The sequence below is a fragment of the Drosophila miranda genome, chromosome 3 (genome assembly GCF_003369915.1).
Source record: "Drosophila miranda strain MSH22 chromosome 3, D.miranda_PacBio2.1, whole genome shotgun sequence".
NCBI lineage: Eukaryota > Metazoa > Arthropoda > Insecta > Diptera > Drosophilidae > Drosophila > Drosophila miranda.
Genome location: NC_046676.1, coordinates 18,532,384 through 18,546,542, shown reverse-complemented (window position 1 = coordinate 18,546,542; position 14,159 = coordinate 18,532,384). Strand labels below are relative to the sequence as shown.

General features: G+C 44.0%; 2 protein-coding genes across 21 annotated transcripts; both read left to right on the top strand.

Annotated features, from left to right (window-relative positions):
* Positions 1 to 400: 400 nt before the first annotated feature.
* On the top strand, positions 401 to 7,788 carry LOC108160704 (resistance to inhibitors of cholinesterase protein 3). Of its 20 annotated transcripts, none has more exons than XM_017294860.2 (12): positions 408 to 629; positions 1,890 to 2,317; positions 2,463 to 2,582; positions 2,842 to 2,996; positions 3,609 to 3,749; positions 3,813 to 3,942; positions 4,193 to 4,213; positions 4,664 to 4,923; positions 6,355 to 6,546; positions 6,616 to 6,708; positions 6,833 to 6,982; positions 7,062 to 7,788. In XM_017294860.2, exons 2-12 carry the CDS (start codon positions 2,107 to 2,109, stop codon positions 7,194 to 7,196), a joined length of 1,608 nt encoding a protein of 535 aa, XP_017150349.1. In that variant the 5' UTR covers positions 408 to 629; positions 1,890 to 2,106; the 3' UTR covers positions 7,197 to 7,788. The 20 variants fall into 20 exon arrangements, 17 of the variants coding, with proteins under 17 accessions (XP_033247536.1, XP_033247528.1, XP_033247524.1 ...); XM_033391635.1 differs by lacking the exon at positions 4,664 to 4,923 and adding an exon at positions 5,944 to 6,038 and having other exon boundaries at positions 415 to 629; XM_017294858.2 differs by lacking the exon at positions 408 to 629 and adding an exon at positions 1,253 to 1,461.
* A 197-nt stretch (positions 7,789 to 7,985) lies between these two features.
* On the top strand, positions 7,986 to 9,019 carry LOC108160782 (NADH dehydrogenase [ubiquinone] 1 alpha subcomplex subunit 11). The gene is made up of 4 exons (XM_017294986.2): positions 7,986 to 8,066; positions 8,237 to 8,498; positions 8,567 to 8,661; positions 8,733 to 9,019. The coding sequence occupies exons 2-4, from the start codon at positions 8,242 to 8,244 to the stop codon at positions 8,888 to 8,890; spliced, it is 510 nt and encodes a 169-aa protein (XP_017150475.1). The 5' UTR covers positions 7,986 to 8,066; positions 8,237 to 8,241; the 3' UTR covers positions 8,891 to 9,019.
* The last annotated feature ends 5,140 nt before the right edge of the window (positions 9,020 to 14,159 follow it).

Below are 14,159 nucleotides of genomic sequence, written 5' to 3'. Positions count from 1 at the left end.
ATGTAATTACCAACGACACCTGAAGGCGAAATGTGTACGTATCAAACATTTTTGCCCGTTTTTTTCATATAAGCCCCATGGCAGCGCCAGTGTGAAAAACTTCCGTTATCTACTATTTAACATGCCTTTTTTCCGACATTTTTGAAAAAATTGACGTTTTTTATGGCAAACGATCAGGAATTCGATGCTGATCACGAATTGGTATTCGATGTGGCCTGGGACATGGCTCTAAGGGGCTTTTCTACACAGTTTCTACATTGGTGCATTAGACAAGAGGGTGGGTACATAACGCGTCTTAAAATTTACTAGAAAATACTATGAAAAGTAGGTGTGTGAGCTAGACGTGGTGACAAGAAAATGAGAAAATCCGATAAAGTATACGCTCAGAAATATACCAAAATATACCGTCTCATTTTCAAAATTCACCGTAAATTGGTCGATATTGTCTCTGAAGATCTGGCAGCACTGAAAATCAAGCTGAAAAATCAATAGTCTGGCCATACATAGCATAGCATACAAAAATGCTCAAATTCGCATAACATAACGACAAACTCGCAGTTTTAAATTAGCAGTAATTAGATAAGTTAACGAATATTTAAATACAGTCAATGTATGCACTAACGAAAATGGTAAATATTGTAGCAAAATTTGTATAGTTTCTTCGCAAAAAAAATCAAATAAACCGCCAAGGACAACAAACTCGGACGCTAAAAATTCGAAATATTAAAAATAAATGATGAATACACGCTTTAAGCTATGCGACATTGAATCCTGTTTCAATGCCGTGTCTCCAAAAATAAAATAACAGCCAACATTCCGAAGCGCACGAGTACTTTTGGCATTCTCACGAAAATCCAGGTCCAACGACTCCAACGGTTAAGATAGGCAAAGCTAAAACAGTGCGCGTACAAACAATTTTACTTTCGCTTAGTCGCAGTCGCAGTCAGTGCGTTTGAAAGCGAAATGTAAATGGAAAACGTTTGGGAGAAACCCCGCAGAAAATTCATAATATATATATATAAATAAGCACTCGCATACAAGTATGGGTGTGCCAATGTTCGCGTGTGTGTGATAATAAGAGAGAGAGAGCGAGAGAGAGAGAGAAGAAAGCTGTGAAATAATGGAAACGGAAAAATATCAAAACACAAAATATATATTCAAAAATGCTCGGAATGGGAAGAGAGCACTCGGACTCCTCGCCCACAGTTAGAAATGCCCCCGGTGCAGGGGCCCACGTTTCAAATCGTTTTGTCGCACTCATTATTTGATTTTATTCTATTTTATTTGACTTTTGCCGTTTTAGCGGCCAAAATAACGGACCAATGCTCGCCGACGATTAGGAAGAAGAGCACACACACGGCAGAGAGCGCCGTGCAGCCGTGTCGTCCGTTTTTAAAAATTCGCTAATAGTTTCAGAAATTTGCCTGGCTGGCCAGTTCGGGAACAACATTCAAACTTTGCGTAAGATCTTTCGCTCCCCAAGTCTTGCGTCCGGGCAACACAGATAAATCCATATATCCATAAAGAAATTGAAACGTTTTTGGAGAAACATTTAATATTATTTATGCGGTCGTTAATTGTGGCAGCGAAACTGAACGCTGCCTACTGTGATGTGATTTCTGTGTGCAGACAGAGATGAAAATAATGAAAAATTATTAGACGGACCCAAAAGACCGAATTGTGCGAGCTAAAAATAAAAAATATCGGGACTGCTATTTATGTAATAAAGTCTTTTTTGTTTTTTTTGTTGTCCCACAACAATATTTTCATGTACACGACTTTGCATTGTGATTCTTAATTCGAGATCAATGATCAGTGAACTGGAGTGGGGTGAACTGGAGCGTGTTACTACATTATTGTACCCCAAGTCTATGTATTGTATATTTCAGATAATGCTTTAAACGTACAGAAACCCCATCTACAATCTACAATTAACAAAAATGAGCCAATGTCAAAGTTAACCGCAAACTGGAGCCACATTTAGCAGCTGCATTCAGAGAGCAAAGCATAGCAATTCAACGAACCAAACAAATCAGATCAGGAATACTTAAGCCTTAGGTTTTAGCTTTAACTATAGGAGAGGAACGAATAGGAAACGACTACGAAATGCCTTCAGCAGCCACGAAGAAACGGCCATCCGTTGTCAAGGAGGAGGAGGGTATGACGCCCAAGAAGACGGCCCTGATCATTGTCACCGTCATTGGATGCATTGCCATATTGTGGCCAAAGGTCTTCCATCCCATGATGTTCGGTTCTGCGCCGCCGCCGCCCCCCCAGCAGCAAAACTTAAAGGATCAGAGGAGCGGGGCACCGGTCGGTGAGTTGAGTGGCAATGTTTCCGCAATTAGAATCGAAAATTTATTAGTTATTTCTTTTTATTTATTATTGTCTCTGTGCGCCTCTGTGTCTGTGTGTGCGTGTGTGTGTATGTGTGTGTTCGCCTGTCCTGTTTGGTGTTTTAGGCTGTTGTGATGTTGTGCTCGACAGGGAACAGTTCATGAACGCGACGAAGCCGGATGCTGCCGTACCGTTTGGGCCCCACCTCTACCGGAAACATATTAACCTGTACACGGGTGAAATAAGTAGGTCGCTCCCTCCATTGGAGCACAGCACTTTCCCTCCATATCTCCGTTAATAATCGAAATCGGTATTTGCATTTCTGCTTTAACTTTTAAAGGGCTTTTTTCACTAACTTTAAATCGATTCGATTTACATAACAAATCCCTACTATAACGGGTTGGTTCTTCGCATACCCTAACCTCATTTTGTGTTTATTTTATTTGAAAAGTCAAAGCCGAAAAGTCGTAGCCGAAATAATTGAGATAATAATGTTCTTGTCAGGTCTGCGACAGGAGCGTCCGGCCCACCTACATCCAGAGTCCATATACCAGGCGATGCGGGAGCGTGGACGCGCCATACCTGCCACACCCACCATGCCCATTGTTGAACGCAAAAGTTCAGCAAGTAATCCGCCCCCGCGCATCGTAGACGGACGGGTGAGTTATGCTATCCATCTTACATTGTGCATTGTTCTCTGGAACGATGATTACACTCGATCATCCAATCCCGATGGTAATAATGGGATCGACGATGGAGCGGATGAGACATCATCGCTCTCGTTGGAAGTCATTTATAAATAGAAAAAGTTTATTTTATTTTGGTTTTGTTTTTGTTTTTATGACACTGCACGCAAACTGAAGGCAAAAGACAGCGCAAACGAAACAAAAACTGTAAAGGATGAGTGGGAGAACAGAAAACTGTGGGGTTGGGTTGTACGAGTACATATTGAACTTGTGCCAAATTCAATGCGCCAGTTCCATCTCATCTCATCTCATTTCATATTATTCTGTGCTCTCATCTGTACGAGTAGCACACAAAAGAGGACTGCAAACACAGAGAATAAATTAATTGAACTATACATATGTTGCCCCTCTCCGAAACCATTGAGCCGGATACAGAAATATGAATGCCACAAGTTACAGCATGAATGGATGTTTTTTAACAATTGCTTTAGGAAAAGTCTGTCGGACTCATGGTGTATTCTGCTCTAAATGATTATCCAATTTAATTTATTTCCTATAATGCTTTCGTCTTGCTTCTTCATTCAGCCTGGTCCCATTCCTGGAATGCGTCCTCCAATGGGAGCCGGAGCTCTGCAACAGCCCCAGCAGCGGGGCAGCAGCATGGGCTTTCTAATGCCCCTCTACACAATCGGAATTGTCGTGTTCTTTGGCTACACGATAATGAAGGTAAGGATCTATCCTGCAGATCCTCATTCAAAGAATCCTTCCCAATCTTGTATTTCTACACAGATTGCTTTCAAGAAGCAAGTGCCCAATGCACCATACGGACCAGCACCATCGGATGCCGGCTTTCGACAGCAGGTCTTTGGCCAACAACAGGAACACAGCCAGGTGGAGGATTTGGGCGGAACCAAATTGGGTGAGTTCCCAGACTAGTTTCAGTCACTTTTATTATTTACTATTCTTGTAGTTCTTACACACCACAATGCAGCAGCCACACAGACCAAATATCCATCCACCATATACAACACACAACCCGTAACCCAAACACACACCCACCAGTCGATCCGATCCTAACCGAACCAATCATTTTTGTACTTTTCTGCTTCCGCCCATGCACACATCTGCATCTGTATCTGCATCTGCCCTATGCCTACATATGCGATAAGGCTGGCGAGAACACCAGACAAGTAAGCCACATATGGATAAGAAGATCCGAAGAATTTTGTTCGTTTCTTGATTTCGGTTCTAGTCCACTGCGTAGTCGATTGGATGATGGCGAAGGAAAACTTCGCGCCCATTCTTGAGTTTTGAAATATGTCCTCCTCATTTGGTTTAGTATCTTTTTGCGGATATATATGTATAATTTGTTTATTGTGTAGATGTGTACCTATTATGTATTCTAGATGTTGTATATTGTATATATAGTTAGTAAGTGTTTACTAACTCGTAAACCAATCACGAAATCACAGATTTAGTCACGTCCCCCCACACATGAATATATATTTAGTTTGTTTTGATTTTCCCACCTCCCACCTCCCATCTCCCCCCCCTGTAAATACATTAGTTTTCTAGTCTCGTTTGTCCTTTTGGCGTCAAAATCTCAATCTCAAAGCAAAACTCGTACGCAAATTTTATAGGAATTGCAGCAGTTAAGGCGAAGGCGCATGAGGCCCCAACGAATGGAAGACAGCGGAGCCACGACGAGGAGCTCTACAATGCCAGCGTGTCGGCCACCGAGGTGGCCAGCAATCTGTCTATCTCCCTCAAGCACCACCAGGAGCAGATGGAGAAGGAGCAGCTGATGGAGATTGAGAAGTTGCGCCAGAAGCTCGAGGATACGGAGCGGGCGATGGCCAAGCTGATTGCCGAAATGAACACCGATCAGTTTGAGGCAAAGGTTAGCATCGTCACAACAACCACCACAGTGCACTGTTCCGATATGGGACCCAGATACAGATTACAATAGCATTTTCTATATCATTTTTGACGATCGTAGCGTAATCAGCCAGGCACCAACGCCGACACCATTCGATATCATTTATTAATACTTATCCTGTTTCTTTGTGTTCTCATTTTCAAGATGATTGCCATGAAGTTTCTCAAGCGGCAGCCAAATTTCTAAGACAAAAACAAAAACAACATTCAATTCACATAGAATCAATCAATCAAATCAGACCAAAATTCAGATCAAAGATCATACCTAAGTACAAGCCAACAATAGATTACTTCTTGTTTTTTCGGTTTCAAGTAGATAGATGAAATGAATTGAATTGAATCCTTTGGAATGGTTCCCCTTGCTCCCCTTCCCCCTTTTTACGATCAAAATTCTTCTTCTATCCCCCAGCAGCGGCATGTTAACCGTTAACCTTTACCCCTGTGTATAATATCATTGTCTCACTCTCACTCCACTCTCTCTGTCTGTAACTATTGCATGGAGCGGAACTCTCTCTCTCTCTCTCTCCCTCCACCGCTCTATCACTGTTCTACTCGTTATTTTGCTCGTCTGCAGTCTATCGGCATGCGATACGATACGATACGATACCTTTTACTAAATAACTTTAATGTAAATGTAATACCTGCACCTCTGTGTCTAAACTATTTCAACTAAATTCTTATGATGGGGACATATTTTACAATTCAATCTGGCCAATCTCTATCCGAAATTAATACTAGTATTCTCTAGAGTCTAGACTGAAACCATCACATTGCCAATATACTCGTACTCATGCCATTTAATATGCTATAGGATTTACCATATATAAATATTCACATATCTGTCGTTTCTACGTTTTCCATGTATCTCACTCTCATGTGTAATCAAACCAATCGAAAAATGAAATGTTTTGTAATGAAACGAAAACTGTGATACCATGATAAACGAAACCCAAACCGAAACGAAACTCGAACTTTTGTATAGTTGTAACGGCGATACAAGGTTTGATAGACGCTGCCGATGAGCAATTGAACGTTCGAGACAAGCAGAGGAGTGATACTGAAACTGATTTGAATAAGGTTAGAGGCCGTCAAAGGGTCCCCACACGGCAATGCAATCGTTGAACATTTTTTGAATATTTTTAGATATACATATGCAATATCTGAATATCTGATTATCTGAATACCTGAATATATCTAATTACGTATTCTTTCTGTTAATTAACCAAGAACCTTCGACTAATTGAGTTTTTCGTTGCGTTTCACCTAACCACAAATTGAAGTAATTAATTTCTCGATTTATGATTTTTAATGTTTGAGGCTGTAGAAATGCTTGAATCCAATCCGGAGATTTATCTGCATCTCTAACAGAACTTTCCATATGCCCAATCCCTAGCAAAACGACAACGAAAAAACGAAAGATCAACTGGAGAAGGACAAGGAGAAGGACAACATTTCCTCCAATGGGCATGTAAACGTAAACACCACCGACCAGGGTGCGGATCCGGCTGCAAAGGGAGTCAAACAGCAACAGCAACAGCAACAGCAGCGAAAGCGTCGGGACCTCAGCGCTGAGCGGGAACTAACGGTAAAAATATATCTCTAATATATATATATTTGTAGATTTGTTGATGTAAATAACCCATTGTTGGCTCAGGTACTGGGCATGGAGGTAACAGCCAGTTGCGAGGGCGGCCGCAAATGGACCGGACGCCCTCCAACGCCTGTTTTCCGAGCACCAATCGAACATGTAAGTGCCACGGCAGCACCAGCACCAGCCCCCCGCAGAACATATCCAATAGAAACCATAGCTTTCCAACTATTAGCATTGTGCTTTGCTAAGAAAATAATGTTTACACTCTTCACAATTCCAGTCCAAATTGGAAGGAAACCTACCCGAGCCGCAGTCCATTTACTTGGAAGGCGCTCTGGCACACGATTCTCAGATTTTGGTGGCCGACGCCCAGACCAAGCGCGAGGAGGTCTACGATGCTGAGCTCAATGGATCCGCCGAGGAGCCAGCCGTAAGAGCAGCGCAGCACTCTACTCTCTGCTTTCTGAATACGCGTTTCTAATTGACTATTCGACTATTCTCACTTTCAGGTCATTCTTAGCAGTAAGATGACATTATCATTGATTAATTTGGATGCAAATCAACAAAATGGCAATTGGGGCAAAACCGAAATCGAGAGTCCACTGGCTGATGATATCGAAATAATTGGGCACGACGAGCAATAGAGATACTAATACTTACATACATATACAAATACAAATATTTGTATCGATGATGACCTAATTTGGATGGAATTATTGCAGGAGCAGAGTGAACTAATTAGCAAATTACGACTGATTAACATGAAACAGAATTGCCAATAATTTGATATCTAATTTGTATATACATATTGTATTGTATGTTTTGATATATTCGTTTTGTTTTCGAAAACGCCAACACGTACATGTACATGTACTGGCCCCCCTCCAACTGCTCCAAGAAACTGTGCCCCACTTTGGTCAAACGTACTCAGATTTGCCCTCGATCGCCTGATTTTATGTGAATAATGTTAGTTGAAACTCAAGGCAAGAACTAGTCTACCACTAAACTAAGCGCATGCGATAAATTCGAAAATTGCATCGTCTATTATTCTGCACTCTACTCGTATAATACTTTTGCATAATACCCTCCCTCTCGTCTCGTTGCGTGGGAATGAAAAATTACCTAAATAAAAAGCGTTCTATTGCACCTTATGAATAAAGAACTAATATTAGTGCCACAGCGTTTGTGAAGCTAGTATAGAGAATAAATTTTAAACCGGACTTGAAAACGAAAAAATGTACGCTCATTTACTGATATTATTGAATCTAATATTAGAGAGGGGGCTCTAAAATCTTTTCATTTAGGTGCACTTTAACATTGAATATAATTTTGAATCAACCGCTCGATTGAAACAAGTTGCTCCATTTCGCGCTTAACAGCACCTCGTTGCCTCTTTAGCGCTTAACAGCACATTCCGTGCACTATTTTTCCATTGCCTGTGTACACACTGCCCATCAGCTGTTTGTAGTAAAATCTTGGCTGCGTTTCTGAAATAATTACGTAAATATCGGCAGGTTAGTATATTTAACAATAATTATAATTGAATAGTCCATGATGTCGCTGCAGACATGTCCCGCAACGCTGAAGACCGCTCCCTGTGGTGGCTGAATTGCAGCGGGTAGAATAGATTCCCATGATTTTGCTTGTTGCTAATGATTTGTGTATTTTTCCTTGTGGTAAACAGCCACCATGTCGATCTTGCGCTCCAAGTACTACGATCATCCCGATGGGGAAGATGCCTTTGGCAAGATTGTGGCCACCAACAAATACGCCGCCGCCGCCGGCCTGGCCTGGTCCACAGTCGATGTGCTGACGCTGGCGAAGCCAAAGGGCTACCTGCCCACGCTGGGGCGCTTTGCCTACAACACCGGCCCGCTGATGGGTATGGCCACAGCATTTACTCTCACGACACTGGCAGCCACCAATGCTCGCGGAAAGGATGACAAGTGAGTGGGCGATGCGATACAAGCTTCGACTGACTGACTCCCCGGAGTAACGATTATTTTAATTGCAGAATTAACTACTTGCTGGGCGGATTCGCTGCTGGTGGCGTCTTCGGGGCCTGGAAACACAACCATGTGGCCGGTCTCTGTGCTGGACTCTTCCTAGGTGAGCTTCCGCTACCGCGTCTCTTCCCATTTGCTTATATTCACCCAACGCTGTCTCTGTCTCTTCCACAGGCATTGCTGGTGTCATCAAGAAGATGTCCATCGAACAGGGCTGGGAGTTCTTCCCCGACACACCCACCAAGCAGTACGGCGGCCTCAACATAGCCCAAAACGATTGGAGCATTATGGCCGATCGTCCCAAGGGCTGGACCAACGAGAAGCCGTCCTAGACGAGGAGTCATCGTTCTTATGTTTAGTGTAATGATTCAATTAGTGAAGGATAAGGCCAAATTCCTGTGCGCCCCGAATGCAGCTGCAGCCGAATAAAAGCCAAGTGAGAAGTGATAATGTCAGTTGAAGCCCAATCTGCAGTTGTCCATTCCCAATATCAAATGGTGCCACAGACAGGCCAACAGGCACGGCTCCGTGGGCCTCATAGATATGCAAACCAGTCGAATGTGCCACAAAAAGCTTATCAGCTCTTGGCGTGAATGAATGACGGCCGGCCCAACGACTTGGTGGGACCTGGGGAGCCGCAGCAGAAAAAACAGAAAACTAAAAGAAGCATGGGGGAACGAGTCACGCTCCTATGTGGTTCCAACAGTTTATTTCTTTATTTTCGACGGCCCATTTAAAAATCCATGAATGTGCATTTACTCATGTTTGGGCCTTTTCACTTTATGTACGCCACGGCTTTCGTCGAGCCGGCCGTATGAGGTGAGTCATGCCGCATGACAGATGTACATATGTACGTCCATGTGTACGTTTTGGGCATACTAATTATACTTTTCGTTTTGGGTTCCTGCTGAATCTATTGCTTTAGCTCAACCACCAGAAATTCCCTTTGTGCAGCGAGGTTTGGCCAATACTTCCTCTACCTTAACCTTTGCAAACCTCAGAATCTCTGCGCAGAGTTGTTGCTTTGGCCCGGGCTTGTTTTGCGGTTTATTTTTGCCGTTTCTCCTTTCATACCTCCTCCTCGGGGCGGACCAAGGCATCTTGGGCAGGTCTTGGCTTTTTTGTTGGCTGTTATGAAAGAAGAAAGTTTGGTGACCCTAAAGCCGACAGCCGTTAAATCTTTGGTTTCGACAATATCCCTCCTTATATAAGTGATTCTGATGTATGTAATAATGATGCTGGTGTTATGGATGTTCTGGCTGGGATGGGGGCATCGTAGAACTTGCCAAACATTTCTCTCGCCACTCACCTTGATCTTTAGTCCATGTGGCCCACATCCACATCCACATCCACAACCCCGCCCGGAGTTGCCTCCCCTCCTCAGGCTGGAAACCAGTCGAGCAGCTTGCCCCGAAGCAAATTAAAGTGCGCCGAGCGGAGAAGACTCGCGCTGAATCTGTATCCGAATCTGAATCCGACGCTGACTAATCTGTGGCAGCTGGCTCTGGCTTTGGCTCCACTTCACTCCATTGCATTGCATGCTGGCTCCGTGGCCGATGCCGATGCTGATGCCCCAACTGCTGTCATTGCCTCTCAGCATGTTTGAGCATAAACTTGAAGATTTTCGCGATCGCCTCGCCTCGCCTGGTGATTTATGGGAGATGAATGCTGCGGGAATGGAATGACATCATCATTGCCAATTCGTCTTGGGACTTGTGAAGAGATGTGTGTGCCAGAGTACTACAATATTCATCTCGGGCTACGATAAAAGTTAATTAAAAATAAAATATGTAATTGTTTTTACTTTTCATACTTTCGCTTCCTGGCAGACAGGGGAGATCCCATAAATCCCATAAATATGGAATGAGTTTCTCTTGGGGTCTGGTCTCCATTCAATTCCAATTATAACCCTATAGCCCCTTATCAGCACACTTATTCATTTGTTCCCCTATTTCCCAGTGGTAGTGGAGTGGTGGCTGCCTCGCGTGCCACCAGGAGCTAAGGAATCAAATATGCTAATTTCCGGCAGGGATTAACACTTACCCCTCGCCTGGTGCATCGGAGGGGTATGAATATAAAGTACCCGAAAAGCTTTCAAATTAATGAAACACTTGAGCTGAGCCACTACTCGCAAATGGGAACTTTATTTGTAATGTCAAAATATTGAATTGAGGAGTTGCCCAGCCACATCCCTTGCCCTCGCCTCGCTGCCATATGAATGTGAAGTGGTCACGCAGCTGTATGCCGCCGAGCCTCGAGAGTCGTGTCTGGAGATGGAGCAAGACGCTCGTAATTAATCTTATTACGAGCAATGCGACTGCTCACTCCATTGCAGTGCACTGGGCTGATGCGTTTTTATGGAATTGCGACTCGTCCGCCCGGTCGCTGTCGCTGCCGTTGCCGCTGTCGTGTAATCCCATCAATAAAACCCGCGCAATTCAGGCGACACCACTGTCAATTAATCACATCGCCAAGACGACAGTGATGCCGTCTCTGTGTTCATCTCTGCATTAGCATGGGCTCCGGGCTCCGGGCTCCGGGCTCCTTACTGTGGCGTGTCAGCATCATCTGCGGGCAGACAAGACACCGAAGGTTGCACTCGAGGGCCACAATTCTGCAATTAAAGACACAAAAGATACAGGCATATTCACATATTTCTACACAAATATTTATATACTTTGTGCATCTAAAGATTCTTTCTTTAAGTGTACATACATACATACTCGCACTAATCGGCATCTTCAATTGGTGTCAAACTCCAACGACTTAGGGAACTGCACAGTGGGCTGTGAGCATATGTACATATGTACGTACGAGTACCAGTTCCCTTAACATAACTTTTCATCAATGGGAAACAGAATTACAGCCACTGTGCTTAGCCACAGACAGAGATCATGTTTGTGCCTGTGTCTACGGAATCAGGGACACAATTCATCATTGGACACAAAAACATCGCGAGTCGGAGAGCTTCGGCTTCCCCAGCTGCGGAGCTACGTTGCCACAACATTTGTCTGTGTTTGGTTGCAATGACATTCAATAACCTCCTCCTCCTCCTCCTCCTGCTCCTGCTACGCTCCCCAGCCCCATCTTCCGGCAAACAGACAACAGTCTCATAAAGCGGCCGGCCGATTCGGTATTGTGGAAGATGCAAATGCAAATGCAACAGCCTCCGTTGCGACGGACGGGTATATGTACGAGTACATGTACACGTATATGGGTATCAGATTCACTTAACCCGATCCGCATCGGGGTCATAAGTGCAGAGTAAATAAAACATTTTACGGCCTCAACGAACGTGCCTCCACGGAGACGAATACCCAAGCCGAGGCCGAAGACGAAAACGAAAACGATGACGAACTCCAAACAAATGAAGTGATTGAATGCGTTGCGCCGACGCCGACGCGAACGCAGAGGATCGGAGGAGAGAGCGGGGACATCGACAAAATGACAGAGCACGCGTTGGAGTGGAGTCCCCAGTTTGCCCAGTGAAAAAGAGAAAGATTGATTGAATTTTTGTTTCCTTTTTGAGTTCATCAATTCAGACAATCTGAATACTCGAAATGTTTTCGGGGGGCTGCTTTTACATAGTCCATCCATTATGCGTATGTTCTTGTAACCGCGGGGGGAGATGGGAGGGAGGGAGCAAAACAATCCATCAAAATGGATCGCTGGGAGGCAGTTTTTCTTCTACTTCTAATGATGAGCGTTTAGTTACATACTACCAAAGCGTAGATCGATTTGTTCTTGGGCCATGCTTATCATATATTAAATTCCGTATAACGCATATTTCATTGAGATGAGATTGACAGATGTGTTTATGCTCGAATCATCTCGAATGTGAAACATATTGCCACTACCAGTGTTTACTTTGTGGCGAATTGTATTTGAGTTGGTCGTAAAACTACTGAATAGAGAAGGCAGGGGATGCCAAAGCAAACATCAGGGCGGTGCGTCGGGTATGCCATGCAAATACTTGTGGAGGAAGTGCATAAATCAAATGAAAATTCGTCACATACGACAGCTCCCCGAAGGGTCTCGTCTCGTCTCGTCTCGTCTCGTCTCGTGTCTCCCCTTTCGGTGCCTGCCAGACACGCAACATTTGTTGTAAATGAAGTGAGACACATGGAACTTGGGGCTTGGTTTGGTGTGCTTTGGTTCGGTTCATGCCAATGCACAGTCGTCAGTCGGAGTCGGAGCCGGAGCCGGAGTTGCATCCCGATGGAATGGCAATTATTTCCAATTCCAGGCAGGCTGAGTGATGCAGCAGATCTTGTTCTGCTGCGGCTGGCGCGAAGATCCTCCTCTTTTGTTGGGTTTAAGAGTGCTCGTACTCTGTGGGCCGTAGTCCGATGCCGATCCCCCTGTCATTCCAGTCTCCAGTCCTCCCAGCCCTGCTCTCATATGCATCATGCGAGTGCTTGACGGCGTCGTTGGCTGCTCAAGTGGCATTCTTCGACTGCCATTCTTCCTCCGGCACCCTCCATGGCACCCATTCTCTCTCTTCTTGCTTCCGTTCGGATCCAGCATAATAAATCTCCGACTGGGCGTGGGGAGTGGGCGAGAGAGAGGGCAAGCAAGCTCTGGGCTGGTCATGACGCATATGAACTTTGCTTCCAATATTTCCAATCAATAAGAGGAGGTCTCGCTCTCTCTTTGATAAGACATAAAACTGGAAGCACGCAGAATGCCGTTCTCAAGACAGAGAACCATTTAAAAGTCATTTCCAAGTCTTCATTCGAGGCTTAAGTGTTCTTAATGGGAGCTCCCAACATCCATCGATCCATTAGCATATACGAGTACATACCATATGCATACGAGTATATTCATTCCATTTCCAAAGTGCATTGGCCGCGCAGACGCAGAAGCAGAAGCCGGGAAGAATCTGAACAATTTGGGGAGCTTTCAATTGCTATACTTCTTCCCCTTTTCCAGCGGATTCTCCCTCTTTTCGGCTGTTTTATGCAGGCCTCTGGGAAATCTGTGCTGGCGCATTATTAACAATTCCATTAATTTTTCCTAGAATTTCTTGCCGCTGCTCTAATTATGAATATGTTCGTTCTTCTTCTGGGGCTTCTGGTTCTGCATGGGCTTCTGCTTTGGGCCCCCTACTCACTCAATTGATTCAATTACGAGTGTATGCCGAGCAAATCAAAGATTCCGATTCGATTCGATCCAATACAAACATACATATATATTTAAAATTGGTCCATGGCTGAGGCACTCGATTGGGGCTAAACTGTGATTTATTGCTTATGAAGTTCGTATGATTAATTGATCGATTAATTAGATAGAGAACTATAAATTTTTAGACGGTTTCGGGGGGTTTCAACAGTAAAATATCTTCACCATTTTTCTTTCTTTTGGGTGGGGTGTGGTTACAATTCAGCTGGCAATCCCTGTATTTGTATTCCAAAGTTGTATCTATAATATAACCGTGAACCCTATTTTTAAACCGATTCATGGTTATTTTCTGATCTTTGGATAGTCAGAAAATAGTGATTTTCTGCTCGAATGGAAGTTGTCTTTTTGTCCCAAAGAAATGCAACAGAATTTTCCAGTATTCCCAGCGAAAGGCAGGCGCTTGTCCATCTCTATATGTGT